The 19,742-nt window shown below is 47.3% G+C and overlaps 1 protein-coding gene across 1 annotated transcript in view; it reads left to right on the top strand.

Moving 5' to 3' along the window:
- cxadr (CXADR Ig-like cell adhesion molecule) overlaps positions 1–18,778 on the top strand; it is a 143,206-nt gene extending 124,428 nt beyond the window's left edge. The window contains exon 8 of the mRNA XM_070893231.1: positions 18,479–18,778. Within this exon, the coding sequence (XP_070749332.1) occupies positions 18,479–18,538 (60 nt within the window). The 3' untranslated portion in view covers positions 18,539–18,778. The remainder of the gene's footprint in view (positions 1–18,478) is intronic.
- Positions 18,779–19,742: the final 964 nt, after the last annotated feature.

Raw genomic sequence — 19,742 nt, 5'->3', positions numbered from 1 at the left:
TCCTTCCTAGATTCCCCTTAAATGCATCTGTGCTATTCGCCTCAACCCCTCCCTGAGGGAGCAAGTTCCACATTCTCACTGCTCTGGGTAAAGAAGTTTTCCCTGAATTCCCGATTGGATTTATTTGTGACTATCTTATATTTGGTCTTCCCCACAAGCGGAAACATGTTCTCTATGTCATAATGTTGTAGACCTCTATCGGGTGAGCCCTCAGCCTTCTCTCTCCTAGAGAAAGGAGCCCCAGTTTGTTCAGCCTTTCCTGATAGGCATATCCACTAAGTTGATGTGCAGTTAAGCTTCTGGTCAGTGTTGAGTCCCAATATAATAATGTCGATGGTGATGGATTTGACAATGGTGGTGGATTTGCTAATGGTGGTGGACTTGCCAATGGTGGTGGACTTGCCAATGGTAGTGGATTTGTCAATGGTGGTGGATTTGCCAATGGTGGTGGATTTGCCAATGGTGGTGGATTTGTCAATGGTGATGAATTTGCCAATGGTGGTGGATTTGCCAATGGTGGTGGATTTGTCAATGGTGGTGGATTTGTCAATGGTGATGAATTTGCCAATGGTGGTGGATTTGCCAATGGTGGTGGATTTGCCAATGGTGGTGGATTTGTCAATGGTGATGAATTTGCCAATGGTGATGGATTTGCTAATGGTGGTGGACTTGCCAATGGCGGTGGATTTGCCAATGGTGGTGGACTTGCCAATGGCGGTGGATTTGTCAATGCTGATGGATTTGCCAACGGTGGTGGACTTGCCAATGGCGGTGGATTTGCCAATGGTGGTGGATTTGTCAATGCTGATGGATTTGCCAATGGTGGTGGATTTGCCAATGGTGATGGATTTGCCAATGGTGGTGGATTTGTCAATGCTGATGGATTTGCCAATGGTGGTGGACTTGCCAATGGCGGTGGATTTGCCAATGGTGGTGGATTTGTCAATGCTGATGGATTTGCCAATGGTGGTGGATTTGCCAATGGTGGTGGATTTGTCAATGCTGATGGATTTGCCAATGGTGGTGGATTTGCCAATGGTGGTGGACTTGCCAATGGCGGTGGATTTGCCAATGGTGGTGGATTTGTCAATGCTGATGGATTTGCCAATGGTGGTGGATTTGCCAATGGTGATGGATTTGCCAATGGTGGTGGATTTGCCAATGGCGGTGGATTTGCCAATGGTGGTGGATTTGTCAATGCTGATGGATTTTCCAATGGTGGTGGACTTGCCAATGGTGGTGGATTTGCCAATGGTGGTGGATTTGTCAATGCTGATGGATTTGCCAATGGTGGTGGATTTGCCAATGGTGATGGATTTGCCAATGGTGGTGGATTTGCCAATGGTGATGGATTTGTCAATGCTGATGGATTTGCCAATGGTGATGGATTTGTTAATGGTGGTGGATTTTCCAATGGTGGTGGATTTGCCAATGGTGGTGGATTTGTCAATGGTGGTGCAATTGAAAGTTGGGGAGGATTTTCTTTTGTTGGAGATGGTGATTGGCTGGCACTTGCATGGTGTAATTGTTACCTACCACTTGGCAGCCCAAGCCTGGATGATATCCAAGTCCTGTTGACGATAAGGTCGACAGAGAAAGGCTGTCCCCATTAGCTGATGGTACAAGGTCTAGGGAACACAGATTTAAAGTTTTGGGCAAAAGATACAGGGGGGATGTAAGGAAGAACCAACGAGTGGTAATGACCTGGGACTTGCTGCCTACGAGGGTGATGGAAGCGGAGACAATCAATGAGTTCTCCGGATAGGCTCTTGAGGGAAATAAACTTGCAGGGATATGGGGATAGAGCTGGGTAATGGGACTGACTGGATTGTCCAAAAGAGAGCCGGCACGGACCCCATGTGCCTCCTTCTGTCCATATGGGCTGCTTCATTATTGGAGGAGTAGAGAATAGAGTTGAGCACGATTGAATAATCAGCAACCCACCCCATTCCTGAGCTTAGGATGTAGGGAAGGTCTTTGATAGAGCAGCTCAAGGTGGTTATCCCGAGGACACTGCCTTGCAAGACTCCCTGTTTAGCTCAGGACACCCACCAACTTCCTGGGGTTACGGGACCAAGGCGGGTGGGTGGAGTGAAGACACAGATCAGTGATCTAATTGAGTGGCGGAACAGGCTCGAGGGGCTGAATGGCCTGTTCAGTGTTGCTGTGAAAAGGGTTAGCAGGTCTTCTCCGATTCCTTTCTGATGTACTTTGGCTCCCAGCTAGTGGGATGTGCACAAATTGGCTGCCGCCTTTCTTGCATTGCACTTCAAAAAAAAAAATAGTATGTCATTGGCTGTAAAGCCCTTTGTGAACGTCTGAGGTTCTGAAAAGCACGGCATGAATGTAAGGTCCTTTCCTTTAGCAGTGAGGTTAATGAACTGGCTCAATCCCACGCCGAGCACTGCATTGCCAACTGAATCGGGGGAGGGGAAGTGAAGCGGGGGGAGGGTTTTAAAAGCAACAGCTTCAGTTCCCATTGCTGTAAAGATCGACTAGCGACTTCGACAGAGCCCAGGGATTGCGATGTTTAAAGAGTAACGTTGGCTTTGGCAAGTCACTCTCGATATGTTTCATTTAGGAACCCTGTGTTGCGTTGTCTCGCCGCGCCCTGTGCCCACGGCGAGGTCAGGTTCAGGACTACAGGTGGAGGTGCTACTTGATATTGGTGGCTTTCAGTTGCTAGGAGCACAGTGTCCCCGTTCAGCAAGGTCACAGAGCGGAAAAACCTGTTCATGACATGAAAGTATAGTGCAGATGCCACGACAATCTTTTTACGTTTGTTTTCAGCAACAAATCGCGTTTATGTAGTGTCTTTAATGTAGTGCAGTAAAACATCCCAAGGTGCTCCACAGGAGCGTATTAAGACAAAATTCGACACCGAGCCACATAACGAGAAATTAGGGCAGGTGGCCAAAGAGGTAGGTTTTAAGGAGCGTCTTAAAGGAGGAAAGAGAGTTAGAGAGGCGGATGGAGAGGTTTTAGGGAGGGAATTCCAGAGCTTGGGGGGGCCAGGCAGCTGAAGGCACGGGCACTGATGGTTGAGCAATTTAAAATCAGGGATGCACGAAAAGCAAGAATTAGAGGAGCGCAGATATCTCGGGGGTTGTGGGGCTGGAGGAGATTACAGAGATGTCAGCTTTTTATTTACACGTTTATTTTTAAACTTTATTTCAAAGTTCTCGAACTGCTGTGGTGGGTTATGAACTCTCGTTCTCTCGAATATTACTGCGGGCCTGTAGATTACTGGCCCATGAATGTACGCAGTGGACTAACATACCCACTGCCTTCCGGTGCCTTGCTCAGGTGCCTATTTTTCAGGCGTGAGCCAACACGGTGAATATGGACAGGCTATTCGACTGTGATGGGCGTCAGCATTGATCCTGGCCTTGCTAAACTTTCCAGCAGTCACTCGGGTAGCACAGGTCCTGAGAGTAATCATTACATTCCCCAACCATTACCCCAGAAACCATCAGCACTTTTCTTTTTGAAGTGTACTCACTTGGCAGCCAATTTGCGCACAGCAAGATCCCACAAACAGCAATGTGATTATGACCAGATAATTGTTTTTTTTTTGAAAGTTTTCGTTATTGGTCAGGACACCTGGGGTAATTCCCGTGCTCTTCGAATAGTGCCATGGGATCTTTCACATCTGCCTGAGAGGGCAGACGGGGCCTCGGTTTACACCAGGATGCTACCTCAGACAGTGTAGCACTCCCTCAGTACAACACTGGGAGTGTCGGCCTGGATTTTGGTGCTTGAGATTCTGGGCCGAGACTTGAACCCACAATCTTCTGACTCAGATACAAGAGTGCTTCCCACTGAGCCACGGCTGTCACTGCTGACCCTCCTGGTCTGTACGCCTGTACCTCATTGGGCATCGACAGGGCTATTCGGCTTTAATGTGCCACCTCAAACCAAAACACAGGTACCTGACGACGTAGTGGGGTGGTGTAAGGGGTCTTCGTGCATCATGCAATGTGCAGACTCCAGGATTATCCATCTGCCGGATGTCCAATTTATACGCCTAGAATCATACGGCACAGAAGGAGGCCATTCAGCCCATCGTGCCTGTGCCGGCTCTTTGAAAGAGCTGTCCAATTAGCCCTACTCTTTCCCCCCACCCCCTGCTCTTTCCCCATAGCCCTGCAAAGGTTTCCCCTTCAAGCATTTATACAATTCCCTTTTGAAAGTTACTGTTCAATCTGCTCCCACCGCCCTTTCAGGCAGCGCGTTCCCGATCACAACCACTCGCTGCGTAAAAGAAAAACCTTTTCATTTATCCTCTGGGTCTCTTGCCAAAAGACTTGCATTTATATAGCGCCTTTCACAACCTCAGGATATCCCAAAGCGCTTTACAGCCAATGACATTGTTTCTGAAGTATAGTCACTGTTGGAAACCGCAGCAGCCAATTTGCCGTGGGATCTTTTACATCCATCTGAGAGGGTAGATAGGGGCCTTCTCATCTCTTCTGAAATATGGCACCTCTGACAGTGCAACATTCCCTCAGCACTGCACTGGGTGTGTCAGCCTAGATTTTTGTGCACAAGTCTCTGGAGTGGGACTATGAACCCTCAACCTTCTGACTCCAAGGCAAGAATTCTGCCCACTGAGCCACAGCTGACACCTGTCTGTTCAACTAGCCAGCAGATAGGAGGCTTTCACTGGGCCTTACAGACAGGGAGTTGGGAATGGGAGAGAACAGGCAGGAAAAAAACATGGGTGTTTTTTAAATTTGGATTTATTCGACATTAAAAACATTTTCAACATGGTGATCGTTCCATTGAATCATACAAATCCATGCCGCCCCTCTGCACAGCCGTTCCCCCACCACATATTAACATCAAAACCTGAAGTATGATTTGTCTCTCGTATACATATACTAATCTATTGTGCATTGAGGACTGATCGCCATTGCCACGGAGTCGCCAGAATTTACAGCTTCATCTCCTGAACTGTTGCGAAAACCCGGGGCCAAACCACATGAAAAAATAAATGATTTTGTTTAACTTGTTATGAAAATATTTGGGAGGGTGGAGTGTACGCTGTTTGACCGGGTGGGGTGGGTGGTCATGTGATGTAACCTCCAGGACTCCATCCAATCCTGGTGTGTACGAATCGCGTCACATGAGTAACCTGAATCCGGCCTGCTCCATGCAAATGTTCCTTAGCCCAAAGCTGAGTGACGTTATTATTTAATCTTAACAACTGGATCACCTGACCGATACGGATAGGCCCTGGAATCGAATGGACACAGCTTACAGGTGTCGGGTAATCAGGAAGTGCTTAATGCGAGACTGAATCCAATGGGATAAAAGGTGTCCCTCTGACTCAGTAGTCTCTGGATGAGGGCTTGAGCACATAATCCAGGCCGGCACTCCCAATGCAGTGCTGAGGGAGGGCTGCACTGTCGGAGGTGCCGTCTTTCGATTGAGACGTTGAACCGAGGCTCCTTCCACTCTCTCAGGTGAACGCAAAAGATCCCACAGCCACTATTTCGAAGAAGAGCAGGGGAGTTATTCCCCGGTGTCCAGGGCCAATTCTAATACCTCAACCAACATCACTAAAACAGATAATCTGGTCATTATCACATTGCGGTTTGTGGGAGCTTGCTGTGCGCAAATTGCCTGCCGCGTTTCCTACAATACATCAGTGATTACACTTTGAAAGTGCTTCTTTGGGGAGCCGTCAGGTCGTGAAAGGCGCTATGTAAATGCAAGTCTATGTGTGGACTCCAGTCCCCACACTCCAACGTGGATGACTCTGCAGTTGGCCTAGCCAGCCTTGTGGTTGTATCAAAACGTTACCAGCGGTTCAAAGAAGGTGGTGGCTCACTATCACCTTCACAAGGCGACTGGGAATGGGCAGTACATGCTGGACTTGCCAGTAACACCCACATCCCGAGGGGGGAGTCAATATTTTCATCATGGGCTAATGTGAAGGAAACGTATTTTTGTGGATTCCCACCCAATCGACCGATGATCAATTTACAATTCTGATGTGAAGTTTTCCCTTTCCCAAATACACACGGTGATGTCGCCCTGTAAACAGCTCTCTGGAATTGGGCCACGCTCCCGAAGTCACCAATGCAGAGAATATTCATCCTGACCTCAGGTTTCCCCGCTCCCACACCCCCCTCCTCCTCTCCCACCCCCCCCTCCTCCTCTCCCACCCCCTCCTCCTTCTCTCCTCCTGCGACTAACACTCTACTGAGGCACTGGTTCCTCCATCCGAATAGCCATCCTCCATGCGTACGCCTGGACAGTGAGCGCCGGCAGGATATTTGATTGTGGCAAGCGTCACAGCGGAGTCCCATACCGGCCCTCACTCGATTGCAGCGCAGCGCACTGTCCACCAGGGGTCGCTGGTTAGCGGTCGGGAGCAGGAACTCCTGCTGGTTTGTTTTTGAATCCCCCCCCCGCCCCCCCCAGCTAAGTGGTGCTGAGGCCGATTGTAGCTCCCACTATTGCCAGGACGATTGATCCCGAGCTTTTCCTGAGCTTTAATGCTCAGTGCCACTGTGGCCAATCCATGAGCAGCAGTGTTGTCCCTCGCCCCTCCCTATCACTGTAACCTCCTCCAGCCCCACAACCCCCCGAGATCTCTGCACTCCTCTAATTCTGCCCTCTTGAGCATCCCCAATTCTCATCGCTCCACCATTAGCGGCCGTGCCTTCAGCTGCCCTAGGTTAAGCTCTGGAACTCCCTCCCTAAACCTCTCCGCCTCTCCACCTCGCTTTCCTCCTTTAAAACGCTCCTTAAAACCTCCCTCTTTGACCAAGCTTTTGAACACCTGCCCTTATTTCTACTTATGTGGCTCGCTGTTGAATGTTGTGTGACGATCGTTCTTGTGAAGTGCCCTGGAACATTTCACTCCGATAAAGGTGCTATATAAGGTGTTACTGTGAAGCGTCGAATCAGCTCTCAGTACTGAACCGAACTCCTGCTCTCGTGACCTTGCTCCGATTGTGCAACAGGATTGTGGACGCTTTACATTTTGGCTTAATCCTGATTGAACTAGATTCCGTGGATCACGGGTGATTTCAGTTCTGATTGGCTTTGCTCTCATACAAAATGTGTGCGAGTTACAGAGCTCGCATGATAGTTGGTTCATGAGTTTCAACACTTGGAACCTTTGGCCGGTTCGGTCGGACTGCACTCGCTGATTCCATTTCTCCCGATCCAGTCAAAGACAGAGCATTTCTAGCTGCCTGCCCCAGCACCGTTAGCTCGGGAGTCCTCTATAGATCTATCCTTGGCCCACCCCACACACTTCCTCATCTACATGCTGCCCCTTGGCGACATCATCCGAAGACATGTTGTCAGATTTCACATCGACGCTTCTGACACCCAGCTCCCCTCCACTGTCCCTGTGCTCTCAGACTGCTTGTCCAACATTCCAGTCTCGGATGAGCCGTGAATTCTGCCAGTTAAAGGTTGGGGAAGACCGAAGCCATCGTCTTTGGCCCCCGCCACGAATTCCGTTCCCTCACCACCGATTCCATCTCCACGGTCTCGGGTTGAATCGAATTGTTGGCAACTGTTGCTCAGATAGACTCCAGGCTGAGCTTTCCAACCCCACGTCATCTCCATCACTATTTCCACCTCCATAACATCGCCCGTCTCCGCCCCTGCCTCAGCTCATCTTCCACTGAAACCCTCATTCGTGCCTGTGTTACCACCAGACTCGACTATTCCCACGCACTCCTGGCCGGCCTCCCACCTTCCACCCTCCGTAAACTTCCGCTCATCCAAAACTCTTCTGCCCTGTATCCCAACTCGCACCATGTCCCGTTTACCCACAGTGCTCGCTGACCCAACATTGGCTCCCAGTCTTCCCACCTTGGCGCCGTTCCAAGGGCCCATTCCCTTACATTGTCTCCTTAAACAACCTCTCGACCTCGCCACCTCCCTCGTCCTTTTAAGTCCCATCTCTTTGACGAAGCTCATGATCACCAGTCTTTATGTGTCCTTTTTTGGCTTGGCATCCATTTCTATCTGATTACGCCTCTGCGAAGCGCCTTGGGACGTTTACTCTATGTTAAAGGCGCTATATTAGTGTTAGTTGTTGTTGATGCGAATCGGAGCATTGTGACTTACTGCCCCCTGGTGGTGACAGTGGGCAATATTTTAATTTCCATTTAACCAGCAGCAATAACTAGACTATTACAGGTTGTACCTCTCCAGTCTATGACTCTTTGGTCCGGCAACATCCCTGGTCCGGCATCATTCTCGGAGAGGGGGAGTCGCGACCCGCGCGCGCTGTGTCCTGGGGCTGGCTGCTCCTCTTCTCCCCACTGCCTCCGGTGTTCCTTCCTTGGTCGGGAGTGAGCTGACTAAGGCGCCGAAGCTGGGCCCGAGAAATGCTGCGCAGTAGGTTTCTGCTCCGTGCATGTGCAGAACGGGGCAGGGTCGTTGTCAGCAGCGTAGCGTTGTCAGCAGTACCCGGTAAGTCTAGGATACTGCTAAGGTCGGCCTGACTTCCCGTGGTATGGAAAATTCTCTGGTCAGGTTGCAAGGGTGCCGGACTGGAGAGGTACAACTGTACTTCAAATCAGACCTGTGTTCTTCTTAAAGACTGTGTCTAACCCTATTGGGGAAACCTTTAAGAGACAAACATCAGAGTTCATAGAATCATACGGCACAGAAGGAGGCCATTCAGCACATCGTCTCCGTGCCGGCCGACAAAGAGCTACCCAGCCAAATCCCACTTTCCAGCTCTCGGTCCGTAGCCCTGTATGTTACGGCACTTCAAGTGCACATCCAAGTACTTGTTAAATGCTATGAGGGTTTCTGCCTCTACCACCCTTTCAGGCAGTGAGTTCCAGACCCCCACCACCCTCTGGGTGAAAACATTTCACCTCTAATCCCCTCTAAATTTTTCACCAATTACTTCAAATTTATGCTTCCTGGTTATTGACCCCTCTGCTAAGGGAAATAGGTCCTTCCTATCCATTCAATCCAGGCCCCTCATAATTTTATGCACCTCAATCAGGTCTCCCCTCAGCCTCCTCTGTTCCAAAGAAAACAAAACCCAGTCTATAGAATCTTTCCTAATAGCTAAAATTCTCCAGTCCAGGCAACATCCTCTTATCCAACTGGCCTGCTACCTTCAGGGATCTGTGGACATGCACTCCAAGATCCCTCTGTTCCTCTACATTTCTCAGTGTCCTACTATTTATTGTGTATTCCCTTGCCTTGTTAGCCCTCCCCAAATGCATTACCTCACACTTCTCCGGATTGAATTTCATTTGCACTGTGCCCACCTGACCAGTTCATTGATATCTTCCTGCAATCTGCAGCCTTCTTCATCATCAATCACACGGGCAATTTTTGTATCATCTGCAAACTTCTTAATCATGCCCCCTACATTCAAGTCTAAATCATTGATATATATCACAAAAATCAAGGGACCCAGCACTGAGCCCACTGGAAACAGCCTTCCATTCACAAAAACACCCATCGACCATTACCCTTTACTTCCTGCCTCTGAGCCAATTTTGGATCCAACTTGCCACTTTGCCTTGGATCCCATGGGCTTTTACTTTTGTGACCAGTCTGCCATGTGGGACCTTATCAAAAGCCTTGCTAAAATACCACTTGAAATGTACTACCCTCATCGACCCTGCTTGTTACCTCCTCAAAAAATTCAATCAAGTTAGTCCTTGATTAATCCGTGTCTTTCTAAATGAAGATTTATCCTGTCCCTCAGAATTTTTTCCAATAATTTTCCCACCACCGAGGTTAGGCTGATTGGCCTGTAATTACTCGGTCTATCTCTTTCTCCCTTTTTAAACAAAGGTACAATGCTAGCGGTCCTCCAGTCCTCTGGCACCACACCTGTAGCCAGAGAGAATTGGAAAATGATGGTCAGAGCCTCTGCTATTTCCTCTCGTGCTTCTCTTAACAGCCTGGGATGCATTTCATTCGGGCCTGGGGATTTATCCACTTTCAAAGATGGTAAAAACTTTAATATCTCCTCTCTCACTATGTTTATTTAATCTAATATTTCACACTCCTCCTCCCTGATTGCAATGTCTGCATTGTCCCACTCTTTTGTGAAAAGTACTCATTAAGAACCATACCCACCTCCTCCGCCTCCACACATAGGTTACCTTTATGGTCTCTAATAGGCCTTACTCGTTCTTTAATTATCCTCTTGCTTTTAATGTATTTATAAAACATCTTTTGGTTTTCCTTGATTTCACTTGTCAATATTTTTTTCATACCCTCTCTTTGCTTTCCTAATTTCCTTTTTAATTTCAGCCCTGCACTTTCTATATTCTTCTAGGGTTTTGTCAGTTTGAGCCCTCGGTATCTGTCATAAGCTTCCCTTTTTTTCTTTATCCTACCCTGTATGTCCCTTGACATCTAAGGGGCTCTAGATTTGTTAGTCCCACCCTTTTTCCTTAAGGGAACAGACTTGCTCTGAAACCTTACTATCTCCTCCTTGAATGCCTCCCACTGCTCTGACACTCATGTACCATCAAGAACCTTTTCCAGTCCACTTTGGCTAAATCACATCTCAGCTTAGTAAAATTAGCTTTTCCCAATTGAGAAGTTTTATTCCTGATCTATTTTTGTCCTTTTCCATAACTACCCTAAATCTATCTGAATTATGATCACTAGCACCAAAATGCTCTCCCACTGATACCCCTTCCACCTGCCCAGCTTCAGTCCCTAAAACTAAGTCCAGAACTGCCCCTCCCTTGTTTGGCTTGCTACGTATTGGCTAAAAAGGTTCTCCTGAATGCATTTGAAGAATTCTGCTCCCTCTATACCAGTCACACTGATTCTATCCTAGTTAGTATTAGGGTAGTTTGAAATCCCCTATTACTGCCCGATTGTTTTTGCACTTCTCAAAATGTGCCTACATATTTGCTCTTCCATCTCCCTCCGACTGTTTGGGGGTCTATTGTACACTCCCAACCTTTGTTTCCTCTGCCTTCCAAATTTTTTACTAATTTTCTGCTTTGCTTCTCTCCCTTCTGAATCTATTCTCAGGTTCCCATCCTCCTGCCAAGCTAATTTAAACCCTCCCCAACAGCACTAGCAAACCCCCCTGCGAAGATATTGGTCCCGGCTCTGTTGAGGTGCAACCCGTCCGGCTTGTACAGGTCCCACCTCCCCCAGAAACGGCCCCAGTGCCTCAGGAATCTGAAGCCCTCCCGCCTGCACCATCTCTCCAGCCATGAATTCATCTGCTCTATCTGTTGATGCCAGTTCATTGGATATATTCAAGAGGGAGTTAGATATGGCCCTTACGGCGAAAGGGATCAAAGGGTATGGAGAGAAAGAGGAAAGGGGTACTGAGGTGAATGATCAGCCATGATCTTATGATCTTATTGGATGGCAGGGGGATGGGAACCTATGCAGGGAGACAGAGGGAAATAAAATGGGGGCAGAAGCAAAAGATAGAAAGGAGAATAGTAAAACTGGAGGGCAGAGAAACCCAAGGCAAAAATCAAAAAGGGCCACATTACAGCCGAATTCTAAAGGGACAAAGAGTGTTAAAAAGACAAGCCTGAAGGCTCTGTGCCTTAATGCGCGGAGTATTCGTAATAAGGTGGATGAATTAACTGCGCAGGCAGCTATAACGATTATGATATAATTGGGATTACGGAGACATGGCTCCAGGGTGACCAAGGCTGGGAACTCAACATCCAGGGATATTCAACATTCAGGAAGGATAGACAAAAAGGAAAAGGAGGTGGGATAGCGTTGCTGGTTGAAGAGGAAATTAACACAATAGTAAGAAAGGACATTAGCTTGGATGATGTGGAATCTGTATGGGTAGAGCTGCGGAATACCAAAGGGCAGAAAACGCTAGTGGGAGTTGTGTACAGACCACCAAACAGTGTTAGTGAGGTTGGGGACAGCATCAAACACGAAATTAGGGATGCGTGCAATAAAGGTACAGCAGTTATCATGGGCGACTTTAATCTACATATAGATTGGGCTAACCAAACTGGTAGCAATATGGTGGAGGAAGATTTCATGGAGTGTATTAGGGATGGTTTTCTAGACCAATATGTCGAGGAACCAACTAGGGGGCGGGCCAACCTAGACTGGGTGATGTGTAATGAGAAGGGACTAATTAGCAATCTTGTTGTGCGAGGCCCCTTGGAGAAGATTGACCATAATATGGTGGAATTCTTCATTAAGATGGAGAGTGACAGTGTTAATTCAGAGACTAGGGTCCTGAACTTAAGGAAAGGTTACTTCAATGGTATGAGACGTGAATTGGCTAGGATAGACTGGAAAATGATACTTAAAGGATTGACAGTGGATAGGCAATGGCAGACATTTATAGATTATATGGATGAACTTGAACAATTGTACATCCCTGTCTGGAGTAAAAAGAAAACAGGGAAGGCAAGGGAAATTAAGGATAGTATTAAATCCAAGGAAGAGGTATATAAATTGGCCAGAAAAAGCAGCAAACCTGAGGACTGGGAAAAATTTAGAATTCAGCAAAGGAGGACAAAGGGTTTAATTAGGAGGGGGAAAATAGAGTATGAGAGGAAGCTTGCAGGGAACATAAAAACTGACTGCAAAAGCTTCTATAGATAGGTGAAGAGAAAAAGATTAGTGAAGACCAACATAGGTCCTTTGCAGTCAGAATCAGGTGAATTTATAATGAGGAACAAAGAAATGGCAGACCAATTGAACAAATACTTTGGATCTGTCTTCACTAAGGAAGACACAAATATCCTTCCGGGGTTCGAGGGTCTAGCGAAAAGGAGGAACTGAAGGAAATCCTTATTAGTCAGGAAATTGTGTTAGGGAAATTGATGGGATTGAAGGCCGATAAATCCCTAGGGCCTGATAGTTGCATCCCAGAGTACTTAAGGAAGTGCCCCTAGAAATAGTGGATGCATTGGTGATCATTTTACAACATTCTATTGACACTGGATCAGTTCCTATGGACTGGAGGGTAGCTAATGTAACCCCACTTTTTAAAAAAGGAGGGAGAGAGAAAACAGGGAATTATAGATCGGTTTAGCCTGACATCAGTGGTGAGGAAAATGTTGGAATTAATTATTAAAGATGAAATAGCAGCGCATTTGGAAAGCTGTGACAGGATTGGTCCTAGTCAGCATGGATTTATGAAGGGAAATCATGCTTGACAAATCTCCTAGAATTTTTTGAGGATTTAACTAGTAGAGTGGACAAGGGAGAGCCAGTGGATGTGGTTTATTTGGACTTTCAAAAGGCTTTTGACAAGGTGCCACACAAGAGATTAGTGTGAAAAATTAAAGCACATGGTACTGGGGGTAATGTCCTGATGTGGATAGAGAACTGGTTGGCAGACAGGAAGCAGAGAGTTGGAATAAACGGGTCCTTTTCAGAATGGCAGGCAGTGACCAGTGGGGTGCCGCAGGGTTCAGTGCTGGGACCCCAGCTATTTACAATATACATTAATGAGTTAGATGAAGGAATTGAATATAATATCTCCAAGTTTGCAGATGACACTAAACTGGGGCGGTGTGAGCTGTGAGGAGGACGCTAAGAGGCTGCAGGGTGACTTGGACAGGTTAGGTGATTGGGCAAATGCATGGCAGATGCAGTATAATGTGGATAAATGTGAGGTTATCCACTTTGGTGGCAAAACCAGGAAGGCAGAATATTATCTGAATGGTGACAGATTAGGAAAAGGGGAGGTGCAATGAGACCTGAGTGTCATGGTACATCAGTCATTGAAGTTTGGCATGCAGGTACAGCAGGCGGTAAAGAAGGCAGCTATGTTGGCTTTCATAGCTAGGGGATTTGAGTATAGGAGCAGGGAGATCTTACTGCAGTTGTACAGAGCTTTGGTGAGGCCACACCTGGAATATTGTGTTCAGTTTTGGTCTCCTAATCTGAGAAAGGATGTTCTTGCTATTGAGGGAGTACAGCGAAGGTTCGCCAGATTGATTCCCGGGATGGCAGGACTGACATATGAGGATAGATTGGATCGACTAGGCCTGCATTCACTGGAGTTTAGAAGAATGAGAGGGGATCTCATAGAAACAAATAAAATTCTGACGGAATTGGACAGGTTAGAGGCAGGTAGAATGTTCCCATTGCTGGGGAGTTCCAGAACCAGGGGTCACAGTCTAAGAATACGAGGTAAGCCATTGAGGACCAAGATGAGGAGAAACTTCTTCACTCAGAGAGTGGTGAACCTGTGGAATTCTCTACCGCAGAGAGTTGTTGTTGCCAGTTCGTTAGATATATTCAAGAGGGAGTTAGATATGGCCCTTACAGGCAAAGGGATCAAGGGGTATGGAGAGAAAGCAGAAAAGGGATACTGAGGTGAATGATCAGCCATGATCTTATTGAATGGTGGTGCAGGCTCCAAGGGCCGAATGGTCTATTCCTGCATCTATTTTCTATGTCTATGTTTCTATCCTCCTATTTCTATACTCACTCGTGTGTGGCACTGTGAGTAATCCGGAGATTACTACCTTTGAGGTCCTGCTTTTTAATCACTCTCCTAGCTCCCTAAACTCTGCCTGCAGGACCTCATCCCTCTTCCTACCTATGTCATTGGTACCGATATGGACCACGGCCTCTGGCTGTTCACCCTCTCCCCCCAGAATGCCCTGCAGACGCTCAGTGACATCCTTGAACCTGGCACTAGGGAGGCAACATACCATCCTGGAGTCACGTCTACAGCCGCAGAAACTCCTGTCTGTTCCCCCAACTATCAAATCCTCAACCACTATAGCTCTTCCATTCTTCTTCCTCCCCCCTGTGCAGCTGAGCCACCCGTGGTGCCATGAACTTGGCTCTGGCTGCCCTCCCCAGAGGAACCATCGCCCTCACCAGTATCCAGAACTGAAAACCGTTTAGCGAGCGAGATGGACTCGGGGGGACTCCTGCCCTACCTGCCTGGTCCTCCTTGTCTGTCTGGCGGTCACCCATTCCCTCGCTGCCTGCACGCTCTTAAGCTGCGGGGGGGGGAACACCTCCTGACACGTGCTATCCACAAAGTTCTCAACCTCGCGGATGCACAGCTGTGACTCCAGCCGCCGCTCAAGGTCCGAAGCTGGCGACACTTCCTGCACACATGGTCGTCCAGGCCATGAGCAGCGTCAAGGACTTCCCACATGGCATAGGGTGTACATTCCACGGGACAGAGCAGCCCTGCCATGAATCTATCAGATTATTAACTAAAGTCTTCAGTCTCCCCCTCTGCCCTAACTTAGGGAGAAGATAAGACAACAGTGATACTGACCAACCAATCACCTGCCTGCCGTCCTGTGATGTCCCTCCTTGTTTTTTGTGGATTTTATATCTGCCCTCCCAATGCGCCCTGCCTCCGGGTTCCCACCATGTTTAAATGCTCCGCTCTCTTATGGTTGAATCACTAATTCAGGTCTTACACACCCTCTGATGGGCCAGAGATGCTGCCAAAGAAACCTTGGCACGGTGCTGCAGTGCATCCTGTAGATGGTACACACTGCAGCCACGGTGCGCCGGTGGTGGAGGGAGTGAATGTTTAAAACAGTGGATGGAGTGTCGATCCCGATTGCTAAGCGTGATTTCTTGAATGGTTCTCATAAGATCCATGAGCGAGATGTTGGCGGGTAGACTGTGTTACTCTTCGAGTCTCTCCCAGCTTATTCATTCATGTTTCCATAAGCAGGCCTGCTTTTAACTTATAACCTCATGAGAATTAGGAGCAGGAGGAGGCCACACAGCCCCTCGAGCCTGCACCACCATTCAATAAGATCATGGCTGATCTTCAATTTCAAATCCACTTTCAGGCTGAATATAGAAAGTTCAGCGGAGAAGTGACAAAGAAAATAGGAGGGGCCAAGAGAGGGCAGCCAATATAAAAGGCAATCTAAAAGTCTTCTATAGGCATATAAATAGTAAACGGGTAGTAAGAACAGTGATGGGTCCGATTAGGGACCAAAATGGAGACCTAAGTATGGAGGCAGAGGGTATGGCTGAGGGATTAAATGAGTACATTGCATTTGTCTTCACCAAGGAAGAAGATGCTTCCATAGACATAGTTAAAGGGGAGGTAGTGGAGTTACTGTATGGGATAAGAATTGATAAAGATGAGGTACTAGAAAGACTGGCTGTACTTAAAGTAGATAAGTCACCAGGACCGGATGGGATGCATCCTAGGATTTTGAGGGAAGTAAAGATGGAAATTGTAGAGATACTGGCCATAATCTTCCAATCCTCCTTAGAATCGTGGGTGGAGCCAGAGGACTGGAGAATTGTAAATGTTACACCCTTGTTCCAAAAAGGGTGTAAAGATAAACCCAGCAACTATCGGCCAGTCAGTTTAACCTCGGTCGTGGGGAAGCTTTTAGAAACAATAGTTAGGGACAAAATGTGGATTAATTAAGGAAAACCAGCATGGATTTGTTAAAAGTTAAATCGTGTTTAACCAACTTGATCCAGGTTTTGTGATGAGGTAACAGAACGAGTTGATGAGGGCAATTCGGTTGACGTGGTTTACATGGATTTCCAAAAGGCATTTGATAAAGTGCCACATAATAGGCTTGTCAGCAAAGTTGAAGCCCATGGAATAAAAGGAACAGTGCAGCATGGATACGGGATTGGCTAAGTGACAGGAAACAGAGAGTAGTAGTGAATGGTTGTTTTTCGGACTGGAGGAAGGTATACAGTAGTGTTCCCCAGGGGTAGGACCACTGCTTTTCTTGATATATATTAATGACTTGGATGTGGGTGTACTTGGCACAATTTCAAAGTTTGCAGATGAGACAAGACTTTGAAGTACAGTGAACAGTGAGGAGGTTAGTGATAGACTTCAAGAGAACATAGACAGGTTGCTGGAATGGACGGACACGTGGCAGATGAAATTTAACGCAGAAAAGTGTGAAGTGATACATTTTGGTAGAAAGAATGAAGAGAGGAAATATAAACTAAAGGGTACAATCCTAAAGGGGGTGTATGAACAGAGAGACCTGGGGGTATATGTACACAAATCGTTGGAGGTGTCAGGGCAGGTTGAGAAAGTGGTTAAAAAAGCTTACAGGATCCTGGGCTTCATAAATAGAGGCTTAGAGTACAAAAGCAAGGAAGTTATGATGAACCTTTATAAAACACTGGTTCGGCCTCAACTGGAGTATTGTGTCCAATTCTGGGCACCGCACTTTAGGAAGGATGTGAAGGCCTTAGAGAGGGTGCAGGAAAGATTTACAAGAATGGATCCAGGGATGAGGGACTTCAGTTACGTGGATAGACTGGAGAAGCTGGGGTTGTTCTCCTTAGAGCAGAGAAGGTTGAGAGGAGATTTGATCAAAATCATGAGGGGTCTGGACAGAGTGGATAGAGAGAAACTGTTCCCATTGGCGGTAGGGTGGAGAACCAGAGGACACAGGTTTAAGGTGATTGGCAAAAGAACCAAAGGCGACATGAGGAAAACATTTTTTATGCAGCGAGTGATTAGGATCTGGAATACACTGGCTGAGAGGTGGTGGAGGCAGACTCAATCATGGCTTTCAAAAGGAAATTAGATAAGTACCTGAACTAATTATTTTTGCAGGGTTATGGGGAAAGGGCGGTGGAGTGGGACTGGCTGAAATGCTCTTGCAGTGAGCCGGCACGGGCTCAATGGGCTGTAACCATTCTATGATTCTATGATTCCTGCCCAATCCCCATATCCTTTGATTCCCCTAGAGTCCAAAAATGTATCTATCTCAGCCTTGACTATATTCAGAGACTCAGCATCCACAGCCCTCTGGGGTAGAGAATTCCAAAGATTCACAACCCTCTGTGAAGAAATGCCTTCTCATCTCTGTCCTAAATGGTCGAGCCTTCATCCTGAGACTATGCCCCCTAGTTCTAGACTCTCAGCATCTATCCTTTCGAATGTGTTGTGAATAGGCATAACAGGTCTCAGCACTAACAATTACCCTCTCACCATAATATTCACCTTGTAGGTTGCACCATATACCCCATCCACACTGAAAATGCAAAGTGCGGCACTGTCATACTTTACCATTCAGGCTAAAACTACTAGTTGGATTTATGTAGATGGAACAGAGTTACACAAAAGCAATAGAAGGCACAAAAATGCAATGCCTGATTTATACACAAATACTTTAAACTGGGGAAAGTGCAAACTCATAGTGCCCTTTAGAGAATCTTTAAAAAGTCGTTGAACATAATGTGGATACTTCACCCCACCCCTGTGGAGCCACTCCCACTGACTTTTCACCCCCTGGAGCCACTCCCTCTGACACTTTGTCCCGTGGACCACTCCCACTGACTTTTCACCCCCTGGAGCCACTCCATCTGATACTTCACCCTGTCCCACTCCCATCCCATCCCCCCCACCCCTCCCACACCACCTCCCCATACCTCCCCCACCTCATCCCCCCCCCCCGCCCCCATACTGCTCAACGAGTAAACCAGTTGCATGTTCCAGCGCTAGCGGGCCTCAGTTTAAGACCCGTGTCTCTCCGTGTGTGCACTTTGTCTGAGACGATGTTCCCTTTCCCTTTAGGCAAACGGTCACGGACCAGAAGGAAGATCCCAGGACGATAACTCAATGTCCATCGTGTGAGGAAGCAGTCTGGAAGATCACTCACGTTACGAAGGAACGCCTGAAACACTTTGGCCCGTGATTTTGAAATCATGTAGAGTAGGTGTAGGAGCTGGGAATATTTATCTTTAATAATTAAACTAGCCAATCAATTCAGTACAGTTATGGTGCAGAATGGTATAAATCTTTTTGGAAATGTTGATTTGTATTTTATATAAAAGGTCGTCAATTTTTCTCCTGTAAAATTGTGGCTGAAAAGGATGAACTGTGTCTATCCGTATCTGATCGCTGCAATACTCTTCACCAAACATTTAAGGGTGCTTGAGGAACAAACCAAGAGACTGCACCCTTGTGTGGAGCTTAACCAATGCCCTGTGACTCACTACTCCCACATTACAACAGTGACTACACTCCAAAAGTACTTCATTGGCTTTGAGATGTCCGGTGGCCATGAAAGGCGCTATATAAATACAGGTCTTTCTTTTTCTGGGCGGTCGTAGATTGACACTGAGGTCAAACGGAGGTCATGGCTCCCCCGCCCCCCCCGGCCCGGCAGCTGAGCACACCATCTCCTTGCTGGGACATTAGGAGGAGGGGGAGGCCATTCAGCCCCTCGGGCCTGCTCCACCATTCAATTAGATCACGGCTGATCTGCACCTCAACTCTATTCACCCACCTTTGCTGCCTTTTGTATCTCTTGATATCCTTACCGGACAAAAAACTCCTATCCACCTCAGTCTCGGGTGCTCCGATTAACCTCCAGCATCCACAGTTTCTTTGGGGGCGGGGGGGTGGGGAGAGTTCCAGATTTCTAACTCCCTCCGAGTGAAGAAGTGCTTTCTGCTTTCAACCCTGAACGGCCTTCATTCTCATTGTAAGATTATGCCCCTTTGTTCTTGATTCACCCACCAGAGGAAATCGCTTCTAGTTATTGACCTGCCAAATACCTCAGTGAGATCAATCCCTCAGTGTTCTAAAGGGAATACGGACAATGATTGACAGGTGAAGATCCTCTGGTCCATCCAGACTGTCCCACGTAAATGTGATACCTTGCGTCATCATCATCATAGTCAGTCCCTGGGAATCAAGGAAGACTTGTTTCCACTCTTACAATGAGTCCTTAGGTGGCTGAACAGTCCAATACGAGAACCACAGTCCTGTCACAGGTGGGACAGATAGTCGTTGAGGGTAAGGGTGGGTGGGACTGGTTTATCGCACATTCTTT

The sequence above is a fragment of the Pristiophorus japonicus genome, chromosome 11 (assembly GCF_044704955.1).
Source record: "Pristiophorus japonicus isolate sPriJap1 chromosome 11, sPriJap1.hap1, whole genome shotgun sequence".
Classification (NCBI taxonomy): domain Eukaryota; kingdom Metazoa; phylum Chordata; class Chondrichthyes; family Pristiophoridae; genus Pristiophorus; species Pristiophorus japonicus.
Note: the sequence above shows the minus strand (reverse complement) of the source record. Positions and strands in the feature narration are given on the sequence as shown.